The sequence below is a fragment of the Numenius arquata genome, chromosome 8 (assembly GCF_964106895.1).
Source record: "Numenius arquata chromosome 8, bNumArq3.hap1.1, whole genome shotgun sequence".
NCBI classification, from domain to species: Eukaryota; Metazoa; Chordata; class Aves; order Charadriiformes; family Scolopacidae; genus Numenius; species Numenius arquata.
Genome location: NC_133583.1, coordinates 60,573,671 through 60,596,936, shown reverse-complemented (window position 1 = coordinate 60,596,936; position 23,266 = coordinate 60,573,671). Strand labels below are relative to the sequence as shown.

General features: G+C 48.0%; 1 protein-coding gene across 4 annotated transcripts in view; it reads right to left on the bottom strand.

Moving 5' to 3' along the window:
* The window catches only part of PDE4B (phosphodiesterase 4B), a 196,249-nt gene that overhangs the window by 5,634 nt on the left and 167,349 nt on the right, over positions 1–23,266 (bottom strand). For 3 of the 4 annotated variants that reach the window (XM_074152140.1, XM_074152141.1, XM_074152142.1), the window contains 8 exons: positions 21,772–21,884; positions 6,394–6,487; positions 3,476–3,654; positions 2,794–2,892; positions 2,491–2,655; positions 1,988–2,087; positions 1,123–1,277; positions 902–1,024 (listed from right to left, as the gene is read on the bottom strand). In XM_074152140.1, coding sequence (XP_074008241.1) covers positions 902–1,024; positions 1,123–1,277; positions 1,988–2,087; positions 2,491–2,655; positions 2,794–2,892; positions 3,476–3,654; positions 6,394–6,487; positions 21,772–21,884 — 1,028 coding nt within the window. Of the gene's footprint in view, positions 1–901; positions 1,025–1,122; positions 1,278–1,987; positions 2,088–2,490; positions 2,656–2,793; positions 2,893–3,475; positions 3,655–6,393; positions 6,488–7,249; positions 7,298–21,771; positions 21,885–23,266 lie in introns of those variants that run through there. The other variant, XM_074152143.1, reaches the window with a different exon arrangement.

The window sequence follows — 23,266 nt, the reverse complement described above, 5'->3', positions numbered from 1 at the left end:
CGTATAGAAGACGAGCTGCTACGGCCTCAAAAATAAGATGTGCTCTCTGTTTTTCAGACAACTCGATACTGAACATGGGGTGCAGTTGTGGCAACGGTCATTACATCAGACAGGTTGGGGTTTGAATGCAGGTGCTTCCCACCATTCAAAACTTACTTCCACGCTCTCAGATGGTTTAAATGTTCCTGCTTTATTAAATGAGTAATATCCCTTCCACACACACGCAAAAAATGTGCCTGACTAACCGTGGCCACAAGGATTTAGACGGCAACAGAGTGACCTGTTTTAACATCAGCAGTCTTAAATAAAAAAAAAAAAAAAAATAAAGGTAATGAGAGTTTTCCCATGGGTCTGTTATTAAGAAGTTGGCCATCAAAGGGGAGAGAAGATCAGGATGTATCTTGTCCTGCTGACTACGTAACCCCGCTCCAGCACTGCTTTGTCATTTCTGTAAATTGAGGATTAGGTTATATAGGTAACAGACTGTACGTCGCTAATTTCAGCTCAGTTGCTTTAGGTGTGGAGTTACAAATGAAATTTTTGCAGTGCTACAGCCATCTTGCTATGCTTTTTCGACAGGAGAAACAGATGGGAAAAAAGCAGCAAGGAAATTCAGGAGCCCTCAAAAACTCAGCCTTCGAGATTAACTTCAGAAGAATGTGCATGTGTGCAGTTCTGTGCATTAAGTTTTAAAAATATAATCCCCTTTACCTAAAACATATGGGATCACCTTGTACCTCTTTGTGGTGCAGAACAGAAGAAAACTATAGCTGAAAATTTACTGACCCCGGGGTCAGTGGCTTCTATATATGGTCCACTTAAAAGCCACAGTAGAAAGAGGAGCATGATTTCTTCAATTCTGATCAAAACACACAAAATCCAGGAAACTTGGCTGACGTACCTGTATTCTGTCTGTGTAGTTGTCCAGAAGCAGGACTCCTGAACTGGTCACCTTCTTAGTTTCCACCATAGTCTTCAGATCAGCTAACAGACTCATATGCTTGGACATATCTGTCGCCAACACCTTCATAGAAGGGAAAACAGTGTCTCAGTACGGGCAAGCTCACAAAAAAGCCATGGTTTTTTGTTTAAGAAGAGAAGCAGCATGTGCACAACTCATACCATGTCGATCACCATCTTCCTGAGCGTCTGACGCTGCTTCTTGGTGAGGTTCTGGAAGATGTCGCAGTGCTCCTCTTGAAGCAGTTTGAAACCCACAGCAAGATGGTGGTTCTCCAAGACAGATTCATCGTTGTACATCAGGGCTAGTTCAGAATCTAACGAAGCAACACAAATATGTGACTCCAGCGTGTGAAATGTGTGGTTTCAAACAGCAAAGGCTTGTCCTGGGTACTGAAATGTTTATCCCTATGCAATAAATCGGGGAAAGTTTCCTTTTTTTTTTGCTTCATGCGTGCCAAGAGCGTGCGGTTTTCTCATCTGAGCACATATGTATATAATATAAACAGACCTTTGCTCAGTCCTAATGAGCAAAATAGTACTCGGTTGACTTAGTTACGGGCGCCAGAATCACTGACAACAGAAAGCATGAATCCTGCAAACACGCTTTCCAAAAAAGGACAATATCCATATTTTGGAATCAAGATTCGTGCTTAGCCTGTTGCAGAACACAATATGCACCACAATATTTAGCTTTATTGTTGTCAAGAGCAATAGCGTTATTTATCATATACTAACGATAAAATTTGCACTCAGGACTGGAAGAATTATTACACGTTAGCAAGTGGCAATAGTCACAAGATTTGAAGGCGCTTTGCAAATTGTACTACAATAGCTTAGTTTGCTAGGAATTTCATTTTAATTACTGCTTTATTTCAAAACTTCTAACTAGTTTACTGCACAATATTTTGAGAAAGCAATGCAGTCTGAAAGTCACAATTTGTGACCTCGCTGTAATGGAAAATGCATTCCCATTAGCTTCCAAGTTTGCAGATGAAGTTATTATTGTATTTGAAACACAACTCACTTGTATTAATGAGAAATTGATTGGAGACCCCAGGGTGATCCACATCATGAATTGCAGCTGCAAAAATCGCAGCAAGGATTTCCAAATCTGTGAAGACAGCCTAGGAAGGAAAAAAAAAGGAATTTGTCACAAAAGTCCTTATGTTTTCTCTCTCACCAGTTTGGGCGGCTGATTGAGAGAAACAAATTGTGCCTTTTAAATGAGTTTTCTGAGGACAAGACATTTGCTCAGGAGAAAGGTCTACAAGCAGCATGTGCTCTTTAAGATGAAAAAGAGCTTCCAGGCAAAGCTGCTGCTGAAATTCCTTAATGGTGATTTCCCTGGCGGTGAACTGAGCCCTCAGAGGAGCAGGCAGTGCACTGCTTTTTGCAAGTCTGAGTGCTACCGGTGATCGAAAAACTTCAGCGTCAGGTTTTCCTCCCATGTTCACGTAGGGGAACGTGATGTTTTTAAGCCGCCACCCCACATTAAAACACAAGGATCGCCCAACCAAGGTCACTCACATCCAGGGCGGGGGTGGAGAGCAGGACGTGCGTGGACTGGGCGACGTCGGCAGCGTGGAGGCTGTTGTGGTAAGCCACATCCGAATGGTAGTGGTCTTCCAGTGTCATCATGTACGTTACAAAAGTGTCCGATGAGATCTTGAATGTTTTCAGCAGGTCTCGCTCCTGTGTAACAAATGGTACAAGCACACGTGCATATATGAAATAAGGACGTCACACCGTAGAAGGCGACAAAGCAGAAAGCAGTTAGAAATTCAAACAGCGTTGTAAAAGAACAGCAAATTTCATCAGAAAATCACGAACCTGAAATATCGCATACATAATGCAGGTGAGCGGCCTGTTGTGGGAATACCTCGCAACGTTGAATATGTTGAGACCCCACTTATTCAGATCTTCCAGTTCCTTTTGAAAGGACAAAAAGAGGACAGTTACAGTATTTTTCAAGACAATCCTGCATTTATCACTCGGCACCACGGCTGTTGCATTTTCCAAAAGCTTAAAAAGATGCAAATTTAATCTTCATTATGGTAATTACGTTAAGGGCATGAACATGTGTACTTAATACAGTAAACGAACAGAGAGTAAGTGTGTTACACAGAGAACTTGTATGAGGAGACGACGCTCCTCTGTGTGGCGGGGGAATTATTAGTGATGTGTGTTTCCAGGTAGCAAGAAGAAACGCCCTGACAGAGCCACAGGCCCCACAGTCAGTTTGCTGGGCATCGCGTTGTTACACGTTCCTGCGGTTGATAATTGCTCTCCTCAGCCTTCACCACTTTTTTTTATTATTTAAGGATATTTTCAAGGAATTTATGACCATAGAATATGCTGTTAGGCCTGGTACCATTCATTACAGCATTAATTACAGCATTTGCAATGGCCACATCACTTCAGGGATACCATTTCCAATTTTACAAGTTGGGGGCAGTCCATCCACTACTGCAGATAATTCAAATTCTCCCAGAACTGCAAGAATCTGTCATACCTTAGCCAGATGGTCTTCCTTTTCTGTTTTCACACCAAATCGTGAAATGCTGGTGTTATTTAAGCTTGAACTATGCATTAATTTTTTCACTCCACTGATCTGCGTCATGAGCTGCTGTTTTTTCTTCTTCTCTCTGTCTTTCTGGGTGGGAGAAGGAATCTCCACATCGTTCTGCTTGTCTGCAACAAATAAAGGTGAAACAAGTCAGCATTGTTTGCAGCACAAGCACCCATCACTCCCCCCCAAAATCAACCTTAAGTAGCTTTGCACAACAGTTCAAACCCATGTGTTTCTTATTGACAGTTATTAGGACCAAACCCATCTCCATACCCCCTGCTCTTGAAACACCAACCCAGTAACAAACTGGTGTCATCGATTTATAAAAGGTTTGGCCTTTACAAATATGTACAGAATAACATACAATGCACAGGCCATATTACTATTGTCATGCTCAGAGATAGCAATGATATTAGTGCACATTAAGTAGGCACCTTGTGGGGCACAAAAGTGAGTGTGGGGATATCTTTAATAAATAAATCTATCCCCATATACAACTTACTGCCTTTACAACTGATTTATTTGCTGCATTAAAATGGAGCTGCAGTGGCTCAATACTTTCATACTAACCATTTTTTTTCATGAACTTTTAGAAAAGGCTACTATAACCTCTTTGTGCCTTTGCATCTCTGGAGGGACTAGGCATCTAGGCATTAGTTACTTTTGCCTTGGCTTAATTAAAAATCTCCGAAATAAGAACTACCAGTGTGTGTGTAACACTGCAATTAAGAAGGAAGCCATTATTCACAGCAACAGTCGAGCTGACATCAATGGGTGTTTCCCTGGTGTGTTTTTGCTGAACAACAGAAGGACTTTCCTCTATGTAATCTCCTTAGCAATGACTAACGCTAAGGCAGCGTAAAATGGACATTCTTTAAGAGAAATCTTTAATTTGTTAAATCATGTCCCCACGGTGGTGGCAGCCACAACACCCCTTGCCCCTTAGGAAAGGCCATCATGATTTTCTCCGTTTATGCGACGTGGCCAACAAGAAAACCACTGTTTTTCCATCTTTTATGGATCTGAAGCTGGTGTCCTCGCTCTCACTGACCAAATGGAGACCGCAGGACCGGCCGCTCTGCAGAGGACATCGCCTCTTGGTGCTTCCTCAGCTCATTTAATAAAGCCAAGAGACTGAATGAAGTCATGTGATCTGGTTTTAATATCTGTAATTTACCGCTATCTAACAAACACTGTTTGGATGTAAAGGATGTCCTACCCACATTATTTCTTTCTTTTTGTTTGTTCAACTTCCTCAGTTGTAGCCTCCTGTCATTTTGTGTGTTTACTTATATTGAACCAAATTTTAGGGGAGAAAAAAGTAACTCATAAAAATGTAACAGCATGACTTCCTAAAAAAAAAGCTTTAAGATCCCTTTAAAAGCTTTACTCATTTCTTTAGAAGATGAGCAATCAAGTTGCAGTCTGGCCCAATCTGGAGAGCCTGCACCACTCATGTTCAGACGTCCCTGTGTGGCTGAGTGGCCCTCGTACTGCCACAAAACGGGGAGGACGTCACCGCTACAGAGTATGTGAGAAGCAGCAGAAGGGGAATGAAGGAGACCATTGGCAAGACCTGCAAAGGGGGATGCAGTTCCCTGAACCCAGCCTGAGTACGGGGCATAACAATACAGCTTTGGCTAATTAGCCCTTGCTGAGATGGACTCCACTAAGCTGGGCGTATGTGTGGTTTATTTGGCTTATTAGGCCCACGGTACCAAGCTACACTGGGTATTTCTGCTGCGCGTCCCGCTCCAGAGCCATATGCCCACTGGCAAGAGCTGATGAACAACAAGCTCCCCGAAAATGCCACGGTGGTCACGCTCCCCAGCGCGCTGTGTGTGCGCCCCGGGCTCTCCAGCCAAAGAAGTGGCTGCTGGCCGGCAGCTGGAAGTCTTGCTTCTCCTCCCTCTATTAATTCATGTTCTGGATGTCACGATTAAAGCCGAATGATAAGACAGGGCCAACGGATTCCCACAAAGCGGCTCCAGACTCCTATGGATTATTAATGATGTGATGTGTCCTAAATGCAGGCAGCAGTTCCAGTTGCAACTGGCTATTGAAATCACTTGAAAATCCCTTAATGGGAATAATTGTGTGTCATGCAGTGAACGCGGTCTGGGCCATCTTAACCGCAGGGCACGAGTCCCCCACGAGCTCTGGCATCCCACATACAGGCAGCGTTTGAAGCTGCTGGACTCAGATATGCTTATGTGGGTCCTGTGCTGAGCTTCATTTAATATGCAAATGGTCACAACTTCTAAAGCTGCCTGAAAACACTGAAAATTTTATTTTTCGTAACAAGTATATCTTGTAAACACAGAGGTTTAATTCATGCCAGTAGCTCTATGAGCTCCAACAAAACTAATGACATGCAAAATATTCTCTTTACTCTTTATCCCGACTTTCAGTGCAAAATGAAATATATATATATATTATATATAATATATAAAAAGTCTGGGCTCAACCTGCTTGTCTGAACCCTGCCTCTGAAGGGGGAAGATGCAGCTCTACAAGGCAGTAGTTGCAAAGATGAGAGGATGCAGTTGGGCTTGTGTGACTTTGTCCTTTCCTTAAGGTCAACACAAAAATCAAATATATTGCATAACGCAGCCATCAATAGCTGAATTCAATCGGAACAGGAAAACCTTTTGATTTGCAGAGGGAATTCTTTGGTGGATAGACTTGTTCAAACACTGTTATTTTTCCTCCCTGTATCCATTTCAAAAGTGAAAAGTCAAAACATTTAAATAATGCTCTGCCCCAAAGGAGAACTGGGCACAAGTAATGACTGGTGGGTATTAGGTTGCCATTAATCATTATCTTTGAGTCACCCGAGAGCTTGGGATGCGACGCCTTACCCAGGAAAGTGTTGGAAATGTACTCAGACACCTGGTTGCCGGAGCGGCTCATCTCGGAAAGGTGTGTCAGCTCCCGGTTCAGCATCCTCTTGAACTGGGAGGGGAAGAGCACAAACACAAAGATGGCATTTTTCTCAGGGCTTCTCCAAATTCATACAGCTTTATCACAAGCGAGTCCACAAAGGAGATGTTAAAAGCAAATTTCTGGAGAGATTTGGAATGGAGTCAGCAACATATGGTTTCATTTAGATACTGTTCAGCATCATCATGACTAGATATTTCTTTTCAGTACACTAAACTACAAAATGGATTTCCTCCAAAGATGCATATTAGGGTTTTTTTTTCTGTAACAAATCAGATGATAACATTTCAGGTAATCTCTCTGAAAGGTCAAATTCTTGTACTGGTTTTAAATTCCACATCCCATAACCTTCTTTTGTTCTGAGTCTTGTAAGTTTGCTCCATTTTGAATTATGCAAGTAAAAGACAATTGCATTTCTTCAGAACAGAACAGAGGGGAAATATGCCATAAATCTGAAGATCTGCTTGGATCTTTACAGTAAAACGCAAGATTCCAGCATTTGTTCACCCAGATACACACGTTATTATCCTCCTAATTTTCTAATCACACATTTTCATCGCTGCATCATTTTATCCCGCAACAGTCAATTCCCAAAGGAGAAAAAAAAATCGACATACATGTCCGCCACATGCACAGTACACACAAACGTTTATCTCTTGCCATACAGTGCACATAAATAACCATTTTACAAGCATGTTTTCCTGACGGAGGTTTTATCCAAGCAACACAGCACAAAGAAACAGGCATTTATAAGCCTTTAGGATTTAAACCCACCTTAATATAACCCCAAGATACAGATAACAAATAGTTTGCTTCAGGCATTTTGGTAAACTCCACGCCACCGTCCCCAAATCCTCACGGAGAAATCGCCGGTCAGAAAGGAGAGGAGAGGAGAAGAGGGAGCTCCTCGGGCACCCGGACACCCCCCTTCCCCGGTCAATAAAAAAAATCGGCGTTCCTCAAAGCCAGAGAAACCCCCCCAAAAGCCGGGCAGTTGCTGCTAATCCCAGACAAAGCCAAGCTTGGCATAGCATCTTCGCAGCGGGCTGAACGTGGGTGGATTTGCTCGCAGGAGAGAATAATGAAATCAGGGATTGCACGAAGAAACGAGGACTAATCCAAGCGTATTCAGCCGGATGGCTGGAAGCACTTATGAATTATGAATCGTCCTGGTTGCTTAGTTGGCTGAAGGGGGTCCCCACTCCACATTAGCCTTGCTCAGCTGAACCGCACGACAGAAAAATGATGCTGGTTTCTGAGGGGTTGCCAGCTTGAGTAACACAGCCATCTTTTTATAAGGAAGATTAAAATGGAGGAAGCTCTCTGCATATTTAAATAAGTCAAAAGTAGGCAGCAGAGTCTCTTCTCCATTTCTGCTTTGTTTTAATCCTCCTCATTACGGAGACTGAGGATTTTCAAAGCGAGTATTCACATATGGATTTTTAAAAGCCTATTTTTTCACATCTTCAGCATGATCATAAATTTTTTTCCCTTACATGGTAAAGGGCAAAATGTAGCAATGTAGCAAAATGCACCTTTACAAACCGGAAAAATTTTCCAGGTGAAAGGTATAAACTAATAATAACCTTAAATCTGTAATGTCAGTCTGCAATTAATAAATTCTTTCTTACCAGAATCTAAATTTCAATATTTAATCATTACTTCAATTTTGCTTTTAAAGTGAAATGCAATCACTTTATTAGGAAGCTGCAGCTGTGCTTTTAGATGAGAAGGAAAGCAGATTGCACTGTGTATGTGATAGAGATCTCAGCAAGGAACCACCGCTGATGTGCGGCTCTCACAGCTCCAGGACGTCCTTGGTGATTGCTGGCCGGAATACGCCACACGACAGCGGCCAGGATTCCTAAAATAAAAGTACAATCTTTGGTCTAAAATTATTTCCTTTCTCCAGCCGCCTTCATTAAAGGTGATCAGCCTCGCTTGGCATGACGTCAGGAGGCTTCCTCGCCTGCTGTGGGAGACGCAGGGTGGGGACACCCCGGTCCCTGCAGCTCCCAGCTTGCCCAGGCTGCTGGACCAGCACTGAGCACCATGAAAATCAGATCTTGCTGGCCAGGTGTGGCTCCAGCTGTGGCTCACACCATCCAGATGGGACTCCCGCTCAGCCTTCTGGCCGTAAGAACCACATAGAGCAAATGAAGTTATGAAAACACCTTCCTATCTCCTTAAATTCATGATTATCAGAGGTGGAAAGCCGATGCCACCTCCTTTTTACCACCAAAGATGGGGTGCTATCTGCTCAGACTCTGCCACCACCATCTCTGCTGTCCTCTCCTGCAGCAGCCCTGCCAGCGTGAATGTCACATAGAGAGGCCTCACTCTCCAGGTTACTCAACCACTTTAAGTACTGTCTCATGGGATACGGACAGGAGTGGGATGTGAAGGATGCCATCTCATGGGATGTGGGCAGCAGTGGGATGTGAAGGATGTCATCTCATGGGATACAGGCAGCAGTGGGATGAGACGGATGTCATCTCATGGCATATGGGGCAGGAGTGGGATGCGATGGATGCTAGCTTCCCAGGAGGGCATCCCAGAGCGCTGGGTCATGGGCATGGGCTTTGGCTCGCTGGGTCTCCACTAAACTTCATGCCAGCCAAGAGGGACAAAAACCTTTTTGAAACTCCTAAGAGAAACCTTGGTGATGGGGAACAAGTGGCAGCAAGAATGAAAACCGAGAAAGATAAAGCCTGTGGGAGGAGATGAGAGCTCTGACCCCGTCATTCCTCACAGTGACGTATTTTCGCCGGTCACAAGCACCAGCCACCAACACGTGAACACTCCCACAGACTTACAGCGAAGCATGTGCTGAAACATTTCTCCGGATCGAGGCCTTTATCTTTCCAAGGAAAACACCATAATCAGATGATCACACAAACAACTTCTAAGCAACGTAGAATCAGTCGGGTTTTCTATACAATCGCCCCTTTCAGGCCAATAATCCCAAGTGGTGGACAAACATCTGAAATAAATGCCTTTTACCTCACAATTGGCTTCACAAAGTACAAAGGGTAGCTGCTGCCTTCACACAAAGCAATTAAATGGCATCCACAAGGTCACCCAAGCCATCTGCACCAGAGATGAGGACAGATAAAAGACCTTGGGATTCTCAGATCTGATCTTTAACCAGGAATCTGCCCCCCTTCATCTTCTCCAACAGCCTTAATCACGCTCCCTTTTCCAGACTTTTAATCAGCAACCTTTTATAAAGGCAGTCACAGTATTACAGCGCGGCTAACAGGACTATCGGGGCCAAACCCAGCCGAGACACCCACGGCGCTGTGAGAACACCCACACGCTTTGCAAAGCTTATTGCGATCTACTATCTGAACAACGCTGGCACCTAAGCGGGATTTATTTAATAACACGACATACCCTTTTAAAAACAACACAGCTCAGTGTGGACCGAGGGCACGCTGATGGCGCACTCGGTAATCACCACGTCTTTGTGGCTCCTGGGGGGTATTTGGGATCTTTCCTCAGCTTCCCTCCATGTGGGGTTGCTCTGGAGCCGACGCCGCTTCCTCGGAACTGCTTTGCCATTCCCCCTGCGGGGAGAAAGCACCCACCGCTGCTGCCTCTCTGCACAGATCAATGGCTGATGTCATGTGCAAACCTCTGTTAACGATCCCTTCGTTAAATCGATTTGACAGCGAAGGGCAAAACAAACAGATTGCAGGCAAGCAATGAGAAAATACCAACTGCTCTGCCATTAAGCAAACAGAAGTGTGGCCGCTTTAAAGAGCTCATGCATGAGCGCAGCACGGCCCTCGGGTCGGCAATTACGATAATGCCTATCGGCAACAGGTGGACGTGTGCTGTTATTTTCATAATTAATAATCATCTCGGTGCCTTTTACAAAGGAAATAAGCGCCAATAACCTCGCTGTACATATGGGAAGTGAGGCACACGTAAGAACACGCGTGCGCACACACGAGGATGTACACGGGAGGGGACACCCACCCCGACTCGAGCAGGTTTTCCCTTAAAAAGAGGCAAAATCGGGAAACAGGCCTGGGACTCCCTTCTCTCTACCCCAAACTCCGATCACTGGAGCATGCAATTAACACGTTCGACTGACGAAAAGAGTGCAGATAATGTAAATACGATGAAGCCCCAACTGAAATGCGTAATAACCAAACACACATGGGGGTACGGCTGACCTTCCCAGCAAGTCACAGAGGTCTAAAACCATCTGGAGGGTTGTGTGAGAAAAAGCCATCGCATCGCGTGGAAGTTTTCCTGTTTTGCCTGCTCTGAAGTAAGTGCAGAAGTCATCTGAACCAAATTAAATCTCCCAGAAATTGAATCATTCTTTAATTACCAGCAGTGGCCCTTTTTCATGAGTTCTCTGGTAGAGGGAATCACGGTTTCTTTCCAGGTTTTCACTCGTGCATGCGTGCGGGAATTTCCTTGATTACCGTTGGGAAAGTTCACTCACAGTTCCCCTCTTGGCTGCCCACACTGCACCCTCGACGCTCACATTTTTCTCTACACCAGCATTTGCACTATTTCCTTTTACTTTTTCGGCGCTGGCCCCACCGCAGCCAGGGCTCCGAAAGGACATGACCACGGGGACCTCTGCGGGTGTGCGGTGACATCAGCACCGAGGGCATGGGAGCCCCTTCAACAATGAGTCCTTCACCGCATCCTAACCCAAACGCTCCGCAGGCGAAGCTTGCTTGCCTTCATTTTTGCGCAGAAGAAGAAAAGTTGGCTTAAATTTGGCTTAATTTATGATCGGATTTGCCAGATTTAGGAGCCCAAGTGTACTGGTTCCAGGACCACCACCACTGGTTCCAGGCCAGGGCACCATCCAGCCACATGTGGGAAATCTCCCCAGTGCTTCAGTGTGGAAAATCCCACCTTTCTGGCTCTTTATGGAAGCAACAACTCACTCCCTTTCCTAGGAAGGCCGGGGAGAGCCACGCAGAGGCACACACCTTGGCCTTTCCAGCCCCACGCCGGCTCCAGCGATAGTCCTGTTGTTATTCCTGTTCCTATTCCCCTTTGGAGTAGGGCATCAGAGGTGTTCCGGGTGCTTTACAGGGAGAATAAAGACAGGAGGATGTATCTGCTGCTGATGTAAATCCTTTGAAGTCAATTTATACCAGCTGGGGTTCCCTGGGGCCAAGAGTCCTTATGCAAAGAGGCTGCTTAAAAAAGTTTTTAGTCATTTGCAGGAGCTGAGAGCAATTTTGAGATAAAAGAGCTGCGAAGATGCTGCGGGGCTCCGGTACCTAGGGAGAGTGGGGTCCCACCCCGCACTTTGATGGAGGAATCTCGGTGCAGATCTCCAGCGTGTAAAAATGTTTATAAACTCTGTTCCCGGCGACCCACCCTTCTGACGCAAACATTACATCCCTCGCTCTTCCACCGCTCCTAGAAATCCTTAGAACAAAAGGATTTGTGGTCCAGGGGTTACTTTTGCCTTTGATTTCCATGCAAAGGCAGCTGGGCTGAATCCTTCTCGGCTTAATTGCCCAGGTAAATCGTTTCAGAGGCGCAATTAAACCTCGGTGGAACTCCATTCATTTCAGTAGCTCGTCTCCTGGGAAGAATCGGCCGCCCGGCACCGGCAGCTGGGAAGAGCTGGCAATCACCTGCCCGAGTGACGGAGCGGGAAGGAGAGTCCAGCCGGAAATTATTTACACGCAGAAGGGAAATTACTCATGCGTGTATACGGCAAGCGGGTCACACAACAAATGTGTAATGCTTTTGTCTGGGCCTCTGGTCGCTCCAAGGGAATGGATGTGACGCTCGTGTGCTACCACAGATTTTTAAAAAAATGAGATTAATCTCTTTGCCCGTGTTTGAGAAGCTAGAAGGAATATTTGTAAATTTGTAAATAATTTGTAAACACCTAGATCTCCCTTCCTGACACGGATACCCCGTTCCTGTATTGCACAGACACCCCTAACCCTTAAGCAGACAAAACTTCTGGAGTTAGGATTGTGCCTGAGCAGAGCAAAGTTCACAGGGTGCGATCCCAAGTACCAAACCTGGACACCCCCTGCTCGCTCCCGAGACGGGCAGGGAAGTAGATCCCCGGCACATGAGCACCTTGTGACTCTCTGGAGGTAATTTTGCAATACTTCTTTTCCCCAAATTTGGAAAACCTGCTGATTCTGGAGTGCTGGAGCATTTCTTTTGTTGTTTCTTAAAAAGTTTGCAGGTCAAAAGAGTTAAATTCTGTCATTTATCGGAGCAGTAAGCCAATCCCTTATTTGTGCTCTCCTGATGTTTCATCACTTTCAGAAAGGACTGTGTCAAACAAATCTGCAGCTGTCCTTGTTACTTCATAATTTCTATTGATTTTCCTTTTTAAGCATCCACATGAAAGACGATGGGAAGGTGCATTCACAAGTTTAAAGAAAAAATGAGCCCATTTCACACTAGTCAGTACTAAAGGAGAAAGTTTGCAGACCTATTTCAGGGCCTGCAGAGAAGTGGAATGGTTGCAGTCAACTATCAGTCATTAAAAAAAAATCAAATGCTGTTGCAACTCTTTCTAGTTCTTGTTTCCTAAAACAATATAGTTTTTAATGTGCTAGAAACTATTTTTAATGAGATACAAAGTACTATTTGTTTTTGGGGTTTTTTTTGTTTTCCCTTCAGCTTATTTTTCAAACCAAAAAGTAAACACACGGTTATGAAATATCCAATTTCACATCAAAGGAGTGTTGATTTATATATATGTTCAAAGGAAGACTTTAAAGGAGTAACATCATGACCAACTTGTTGGCCTTATGTTATTAGAATAATTTAAAAATCCACAATGTAAATGTTGATAAATAAATAGCATGTTGCCATAAATCAGCATGTGGCTGCTCATGAAAGCAATAACATCTATCTGATGTAGACAGAACAATATTCAGATTTTACCCATAAAGTTTAGCATTTCTGAAAGCAGCAGAACCTCCCTTGGGTGGGACGTATTTACGCAACGCGGGGCTTAAAAAGTGATGAAGTGGAACCTGAAGAAGCAGGAGCGTTATCACCGGTACGTTTCCAGCTCATTTCCAGACAAATGAGACTTGAAATATGCAAATTGCATTAAAATGCCGGAAAGGAAAAACTCCCTATAGGATCCTGCCCAAGGAAAGCACTGTGAATTAGCACTGCTTAGGAACGATACCGAATTTCCTTATTTAAAAGCAGGCTCGGGGCATGTTACTCACTTGCTCGGAACTGGTAAGGCAGAAGAAAAAACCCCCTCTACCCGCTGCTGGGGAATTGGTAAGGTCATGGAGAAACCACCCCGTTGACTTTCCTGAAAATGAATGTGTCATGTGTTTATAAGGTGTGCCCGCCTGAGTTTTTGTTGGCACATGGAGAAAATGCCTGCCGTACCCTGCGGGGCCGAATCTGCCACCACCTCCTCGGCCGGAGCAGTCCTGCGGTATCTATTGCCAATGAATTCAAGTCTCGGTGCATCCAACACCATTGTGTTTGGTACCCAACAGCCCTGGGTTTAGATTTACATCGGTTCAGATTGATGTGAAAGGCCGGGACTGAGAGAGTTTACGATTTCCCTCTGCGTGGCGTGACAAAGCACGTATCGTGTGTCTCCTCGGGCAGAAAAACCGCAGCAGCGGGGTACGGCTCCGTCTGCAGCTTGAACTGAAGCTTTGGGTTCCCTTGGAAGAGGCTCAGGTCGGTTTCTGCTTCACCCAAAATGCTCTTCCCATACTCAAGAACAGGCCTCCTCTAGCCAATTAATACAAGCAATCATATCTGGAATCAACATGTCGGCTTATTCTGTTTTGTATGCATTTCCTCAGCAGAAAGTACCAAACCGCACACGGTGAGAGCTCTCAACCCGGCAGAAGCTCAGCAGCGATCCCCTGGGAACTGCACTCTCTCTACATCGTCAAAAACATCGCACTGCAAGGAGGAAGAGCCACACAAATGGGACATTACAGGCAAAGGGTAACTCCTGAGACTCGCACCACCTTTCCCGGAGCAGCCGAGCGCAGTGTGGTGAGTATTCATCCCAGGTTTTCATCCCCACGCCGCTTTTATTCTTCACTCCAACGAGAGGCGGGTCAATAAAACCAGAACACGAGCAAAACCACTCGTTCTGCAAAATCATTTTTATAGAGTTTTACCAGGTGGAAAAATGTTTGTGGTGTTAACTGCCAGAGGAAAATCAGGAAGAAGAGATGACGAGCACCAGCCCGAGCTGAGGGCTAGGAAGCAACAGCAAAATTAAAACCTACAGCAGCTTGTTTGTTGACATAAAGTTGATTAAAGAAAAAAAACCCGATGCAGCCGACAACATCTGTGGCCTGGAGAGCAGATAGTGCTCCAGAAGGCTGCAGATCTCAGACCAAAATCTGCTGTCAGTCACACCCCTGCAAACCGCACCGCTGAAGCCCGGAGTGTCAAAGGAAGCCAACCAACTGCGTCAAGAGAGCCCACAAACCAGAGCCTCCCCAGCCGCTCGGCCCTGTCGGCGCAGGCAGGGAGCAGGCAGGGGCTCCTCTGCTCCCACGGGAGGCTCGGGGGGGCAACCCAGGAGGAGATGCTGGACATTCGGGTGAAATACGTCTGGATTACGTTCTCAATCTTCAGCAAAAAAAATAAACCCAAACCCCCCCAACAACTGAGAGGGAAGCACATTTGTCATTTAACAAGAGAGCAATACAATTAAAAATGGGATTTTGTTAATCATAAGAAGCAGCAATTTAAATTTCATTTAAATTTGAGTCAGGCTCTGCAGTCATCATTTAGGCAAATCCAGCTGGGGTTTTACCAGAGTAGGAGAACAGGCTTTGGAAAATTCAAATAACTTTGTGCCCTGAGATGACTTTTCCGAGATGCCCATAAGGAGAAAAACTCTGGCAACTTTCAATCGACAAAAGTCTGTTTGCTTCAGAAAACATGGGATAAAGAAAGGGTAATTCCTGTGGAAGAAGTCAGTGTAGATCTACAACACAGTATCCCCCCCCAAAAAAACATGGCAGTTGGTCCTGCCAAAATGAAAATGAGCTTAATGCAAGCACCAAAACCATACAGAATGCACTAATTAATGTAAATATATTTAAATGAAAAATCCTTCTCACATAGAGATAGGCAAATGATCTGCAGAGTCATTTTGATGGAGCATTTGCCCAGCTGTGCTAAACCGGCAGCAAGGTGAGGCACTTCTCGTTTGTTTGCTTTAAACACCCAGCAAAGGCTTTAATCAGAGGAATCTCTCCCTCTAAGAGCTCTGACGGATGAGCCTTCAAACCAATACATCTCCACAACATGTTTTGGCTCCGATAACACAACATCTTTCAATTAAGTTTCACTTAGTGCAAATATTTTGATCACCGAAAGCAGTTGCTCTGCACCTGGGTCAAAAACAAGGAGTTTTGGAGTCAGGCTGTGGAAATTGGCCAGCTCCCCAAAATCAGGGGCGGGATTAGGACTGCTCCGAGGATTAAATCCTACTTGGAAATCCTTCGCAGCCCTCTCCCACCCGAAGTGATGCTTCTCCTCTGAGGTTTCATGTATCCTCACTTCACTTCCAGAGAGGTCACTGCTCCGAACAGTTAGTCACTCTCTAGTCCTGCCCTCAAATCATGATTCATTTTGAACCTGCCTTTGAGCTATTATTTATTTAAGCCCCACCCTAATGTGTTATAACGTAAAAGTCTGAGAATGCAGAACTTTAAAAACCCATCGCATCCAAGGACTAGCAGAAATGTTTAAAGGACAGGCTAGAAGGTCCTGGGTACCGTTGTGTCCCAGGGGGTGGCAGCTCCCCAGAAAGGCTCCTGGGAAGATGGATTTGCACCAAAATTCAAACCCCAAAGCCTTTCTCTCTGCTGGGGCTCTCTAGATGTGCACCAGCAGCATGGGTGGTGTTGTGGCCGTGGGATCACCATCGTGTGGGCTTTTCCCACCCGTTTACCGCAACAGTCCGAGAGGATGAGAAAGCATCCGCCACTCAGCGTCACGTTGCTCTAGGAGGACATCTCCAGCAGTGGCACTAGCTCCTAATACTGTACCAGCACTTTTCACAGACAGTATCTCAAGCTCCAATATTTCTTCTTTTAAATATTTGAATCAGATTAACTAAGACATCTGGAACTGACAGCCCAGAGGGCTTGCAAGACCCAAACTGTCAAATAAGCCGGCCCACGTATGGCCCCACTATTCCACCCCACTCTTATGACTTACTTGATATAATCAGAATGATTTATTTTAGAGGTGAAAGAGCAAGGGAGGAGGAATAGGATGGACACAGAGCCAGCGACCCTAAAATTCAATTTATGATAGTGATGAGAACTGATACACAGGAGATGACTTGGACCCAGCTCCCCAAAGTCTTGAACATCCATGAGGAGCTTTCAGGGGTGTCACAGTCTGGGGCAGAGCCACCGTCCAGAGCTGGCCCCTCCTCACCCAGCAGGCTTCACTGGGACCTCACATTCACCACTATCACGGCTCCCTGTTAAAAAACCTGGCTCCCGCATCACGCGTAGCTTTGCCCTAAGAAACACAGTGCCCTGTCCTCTAGAACAAGGACATCCTCGACACAAATCAAATGCCATCAGATAAAAGAAAGATGGAGTGAATATTCCCAACCTCAGGTATAAACAGCTCCTACCGCAGTTCTCATGGAGCATAATGGTCGTCTAGCGTCCTGCTGTGCATCAGCAGCTGCACATCTAGGAAACAGTTAACCGGTGGGGAGCACAACGACTCAAACCCCACATGGGTAACGAGCGTGTTAGGGCTCAGCAGGGACCGCTGTGGAGCAATGGCCCTGTGCTGCGGAGCACACCAGAGAGCTCTCCCAGGCGCTTGGTGGCGGATCCCTTTTTCCGTAATTCCCCTGGCGAGGGGAATACCGGTGTGCGGCTGGGGATCCGCGTGCAGAGCTCAGTGATTCATCCTGGCTTGTAAAAACAGGAGACGTGGAAGTCTCTTTGTTTCGCTGGCTGCTGCACAAGCGAACAAGCCTCTCTTTGTGCGGCGCTCGGCTATTTTAAAGCATATTAAACAAAGGAAGTTACAGCAAAAGCAAGCGAAAGACTAAACAGCTCGGCACCACTTAAGGGAAACATCACGTAGGAAGAGGAGAAGATGTGGGGCTGAGGGACCGGCAGGAGGGAGGCGAGGGAGCGTGGAGGCTGTGCAGCCCGGCACATACGCTGCTGGCACCTGGCCCCGCGCCGCGCTCGACCTCCACCGCCGACCTCAGCAGTTTACATTAGTGTCCAGATGTTTATTTAAGCCCCTGGTCTCCTGAAAGCTAGGTGCGGCCTTGCTCCTCTTTTCTGACCGAAATGCCCTTTGAAATACAAGCAAAATGAAATCGGTTCTGTTTATCTTAGCGGCTTCTGGCTCACGAGCAACCGAGATAGGGGTGCGGAGCCTCGCCGTGCTGCTGCCCTGAGCCGCTGGCTGAAAGCGGCCCTGGGTGGCAAGACTGGAGTCCAGTTATTCAGCACTTGGGACTAACGGAGACGTCTTTAAGAGCTGAAATAAGACAGTTTAAGGATTTCCTCTGCAGGGTTTGTAGCTGCGCGGAGGGCGCTGTAGAGGAACGGTCTGGGGAGAGAAGCGGGTGTCGAAAGTTGTAAGAGCACAAGGCAGGTACCCTGATGACAACACCTCTGTCTACTCAAAATTATAATAACCCCACAGACTGCAAAAAGCTCTAAATAAGATTGGTCTAATTTAAGGAGACGGAAAGGTCCTGCTTAGGTCCCTTTAGATATTGCCATTTTATGTATGATCCGGGCCGTATCCTGCACGGACGGGCAGGTAGCTCTTGAGAAATAATACATTTTCTCCATCCCTCGTTTCTATGATATTATGGCCCGTGAAAATTTGGAGCTGGCAAGACCAGCATCGCAGCTGGAAAAAAATACTGGCCCCTTTTTATGATTCGGGGGATGCACTGAGCACGTCCTCCCCCAAATCCCAAATGCTCTGTTAGGTAGTAGAGCTGAGGGGGTCCTGTGCTTCTGTCTGCGGGACAAGCAAGGCTGCGGAGAGCTGCCTAATGCCAAACGCAACGTTACAGAGTGACCACCAAGAGAGAAAATACCCTGTCTTTATCAGCAGGCCCATGACTCACAAATCCTTCTGAGACATAGCAGTTGCCTGAACTGCGAGCTGGTCAGGGTGATAAATGCAGAAAAAAAAAAAAAACCCCAAAGAATATATATGTTACAATAATGTAAATATGTGTGGTCTGCTTCTACAGGCAGCACTAAGCGCCTCCAGAACTTTACAGGTAATTTTGTTTCATTGCAAAGCTGCAGTGCCATATTCTGCTCACAGCAAAAGATTAGTATTATTGTTAGGAAAATTAATTCTCTTCATGTGGGTGCATTCTCTGCAAACAGGTAATTTTCCAGGTAGTTTTTTTTCTCCAATTTAGAAAGTTATGGGCACAGCGCACGGTCAGTTGTTCTTTAGCAGAAGCTGGCAGCTGGAACAGCAAGGGACTGGGGCTGGTTTGCGGATCAGGCACGGCTCTGGAAATGCGTCAGGACTCACGGAGGCCGACGACAGCACACCCGGGGAACAGAATTCCCCTCTTTGCCAGTTTTCTGTCCGATCCCCGCTCGCTCGTAGGACTGCAGGGTCCCACTGTGCGAGCAGCACTGCTCTCCTGGCTCGCACTGATGTCAGCGCAATCAGGCTCGTTAGCTCACAGCAAGATTAGCTGCTCATTTCCTCACTTCTCCTGTAATTAACTCACATCTTTAAAAAGTATACGCACATGTTTTAACTGATGTTTTCCGAAAACCATCAGCTTACAGCCAGGATGCCGTCCTGCATGGCGTTTCCCCCCAGCGATTCCTTTTCGGTGCAGGGCTTCTGAGAATCGCCCTGCGAACACGTCTGCTGAGATCCTCCCTCTCTGCCTGCCGTTGTTGCAACTCTGGATTTTCTAAACTACGTCTGTCAGGAAGGAGACAGGAAATTCGAGTCACACTTGCAACAGCTGTGCCATGCCTACTATCAGTCTCAAATGACGTAGTTTGGCTCGGGTGGCGCGGGGCCAGGAACTCGGCGAGAGCGGAGGTCAGGAAGATAGGTCACTGTTTATACTGCTCTTGCACTTGGGAGCATGCTGAGCCTATTTGCTTTCTTCCTATCTCTACTGTTTCTCTTTCCGTTTTTTCTTTAATAACGCGGAGCCCAAGCATCCTGTTTTCAAAACATCTCACTGTTTTGCTATTTACCGGTGACAAATTTAAATGCCTTTGACCGAAGGAGGGAGTTGAGTGGGATCCTTGGCAAAGGGCAAAACCTGACCAATTAAGGACCGTTGCAGCCTCCTCCTGAAGATGCACGTTTCCAACCCAATGGGCTTCTCTTAACTGTAAGATCACTCTGCAGATTGCATGTCTGCTACCGAAACCCAAAAGCCACAAACCCCCAAACTAACTTGTGTCAATATTTACCCCTGATGAGGAAGGGAAAGCGAGGTGTGAGGCCATTTTATGCTTTTCTTTCACAGATGAAAACGATACTGGAAGTTGACCAAAAAGTGCAGACATTTCAGAAACCGGTTATGAAAGAACAAAGTTTTGGGAACCTTTTGCTCGACCCAGCTGCAAGCCGTTTGCACACAGAGAGATCACAACTTTTAATTACTGTAACAGGCAATTTAGGTAGTCTTTCACCTTCATGAGTCCAGATTTGGCGCTTAGTGAAAAAAAATAATCTCAAAACGAAGGGCATCAGCGCCCACATTGGAGGTGCAGCTTTCTCTGCAGCCTAAACCCTTCTCAACTTTCACCCTGGCTTGCCTCAACACAAACGTGAAAAAAAAAAATAATATTCCTTTCTTGAGAGCTCTGTCTATAAAACTTTTATTGCTTCCTTTGCCCCTGCACGTCGTGGTAATCACTAACAGAGGAGGAAGCTGAAATAACACGGGATTTCTTTGCTCAACTTTTTCCATAAAATCAGTTTATGATTCAGCATTTCTGATTTCATTTATTTCCAATTAGGAAAAAAAAATAATAACATCGGGTTTGTGCGGTACAACTCAGAACTGGCTTTAACCACGGCAACCGGTCAAAGGCAGGGATGCAGCGGACACAGCCCTCATCCCAAAGTCGGAGCAAGCCCGTTCCTGGGACTGTATGACCAGCTCCATCGGACAACGCAGGGCCGAAAACACTGCAGAAAAGCCTGGATGAAGAACCCCGGGGCGCGGGGATGGGGAGCAGCCAGCCTGTCCTGGGGGTGCGAAGGCTCGGCCGGCAGCCGAGCGCTGCCCCGGGCAGCGGCTGGGATCAGAGCGGGGAGGCGGCCCCGGCCCCGGGGGAGGGAGCGGCTCCCATCCTCCGCCAGCCACCCCGGCTAATTCAGGTCTGACTCGGGGAGATGCTGAAGCCCAATTCGTCCTGCGATGCTGTGGCTCGGCAGGATGGAGCCGGGGAGCCCGGCTCCAGCACAGGGAGTCGGGAGGGGGGGGTGAAGGGGGGGTGGCGAGGAACATCGACTGCCAAAAGATGCACAAAGGCGTTCAGACCTGGCATTTGGCTCGCTTTCCTCTCGGCTGCTTCTCAGGGTACCCCTGGGACTCTGCTCGCCCTCCTGCTTCTCTGACTTTTAGCACAGGGTACTTCTCTTAACTTTATTTTAGCACTTTACCCCTCGCAGAAAAACTCAAAACTCCCCTTTCGCGCGTTAAAAACTTTAAAAAAACCAAAAACAACCAAAAAGGTGGCGGGCGAGCGGCTCCTCTTGGAGCTCCTTCCCTGTGCACAATCTTTGACTTCGCACCCTCCCAACGCGCTGGCAAGCGATGCCGAGCCAGCCCACCACATTAAAAGCAAAATTAAACGCTTACCGAAAGACAAAACAGCAATAAAATAACGTACCACAATGTTTAGAGTTTGCCATTATTATGGACAGACAACAATGAAGATAATTGACTTTTGAAGTGATAATTTGTTAAATGCGGGCGTTTTCACAGTGTTTCTGGTAATATCGGTTCCGAAGGGACCGGCGCTAATTGAAACCTCTTCTCGGAAATGAGCCCGGCGGTCAGGATCGCCCTCCCCACGCCGGCCCGTTGCGGCACCGCCAGTTTTTCCTGGCCGTGCCTCTGCGGGGGAAACCCGCACCTCCTTCCCCGGGAGGAACTTGGAGTTTCTCTCCTCTCCAGAAGCGCCGACCGGCCGGGCATCAGGCTGCCGTGCTCCGCATGCCCCGGCTCCGCATCCCCCGGCTCCGCATGCCCCGGCTCCGCATCCCCCCGCTCCGCATCCTCCCTCCCCGCATCGCCCCGCCGCTCGGCTCACCTTGTTGGATGCCATCTCGCTGACGGAGCGGTAGGTCTGGATGGTCTCCAGCTGATCCAGGCACCAGTCGAGCTCCTCCAGCGTCTCCATGGCCAACTTCTGGTAGGGCTCCTCTGCGAAGAGGCAGACGGACATGTAGTCGGGCTGGCGCGGCGGCAGCCTCTCCATGGCGGGGCCGCCCGACCCGCCGCCAGCGCCGCCGGAGGTGCCGCACCGCTCCCTCATCATGCGGCCGCCGCTGCGCTCCCCTCGCCGCCGGCGAGCAAATCCCCGCCCGCCGCTGGCACCCGGCACGGCCCCGGCCCCGGCCGCCCGCCCCGGCCCGCCCCGGCCCGGCCCCACAGCCCGCCCTGCTCCCGCAGGACGGGGAACCGGGCGCCCCCGGGGCAGGGCAGGGCAGGGCAGGGCCGGCCGGGCTGCGGCTCCGGGAGAGCCGGTCTCCCCCCAGTGTGCCCTCCCGGGCTGTTGCGGGGGCCCGGGCCGCCCCCGCCCGGGATGCTAGTCCTGTGCCAGCCCCGCTCCCCACCTGGCCGGGCCCCTGCGCCCTGCTGGAGCCGGCTCCCCACCAGCCCTGTGCCCCAACAGCCCTGTGCCCCACCAGCCCTGTGCCCCAACAGCCCTGTGCCCCACCAGCCCAGCTCCCCAGCCCTGCCTGGTCCTGCGCCCCAACAGCCCCGCTCCCCAACGCTGCCAAGTCCTGCTTCCCCGAACCCACCAGCCCTGCTCCCCAACCTCACCACTTCTACTCTCCAACCCCACCTGGTCCTGTTCCCCAACCCCACCAGCCCGGCTCCCCGACCCTGCCTGGTCCTGCTCCCCAATCCCACCCACGCTGCTCCCCAATCCTACCAGCCCTGCTCCCCAGTCCCGCCTGGTCCTGGTCCCCGCCAACCCCTGTTTCCCAGCCTCACCCAGTCCCACTCCCCAGTCCCACCTGTGCTACTCCCCAGTCTCACCATCCCTGCTCTCACCAGCCCCCACAGCCCTGCACCCCAACACTGCCTGGTCCTGTGCTCCAACAGCCCTGCTCCCCAACCCTGCCAAGTCCTGCTCCCCAAATCCACCAGCCCTGCTACCCAGCCTCACCAGTTCTACTCTCCAACCCCACCTGGTCCCGTTCCCCAACCCCACCAGCCCTGCTCCCCATCAGTCCTGGCTCCCCAGCTCTGCTGGCCTTGTTCCCTGTCAGCCTTGACCACCAACTCCACCGGCCCCACACCCCGCTGGTCCCGTTCCCCAGTGCCATCCCCGTGCTCCCCAGCAGGCCCTGCACCCCACGCCTTGCCAGCCCTGCTCCCCAACCCCTCCAGCCCCTGCTCCCTGCTCCCACCGAGTTCTGGTCCTCGACCCTGCCAGCAGGACAACGTGCTCCCGAGCGGCTCTCAGCGTAAAAGTTGAGGTTTACATAAGCGGATACAGTGAATCATAAAATCTCCCCATGAATGTAACTGCTTCTCATAACACCAGTGACATCTGCTTACCCCATAAATCTGTC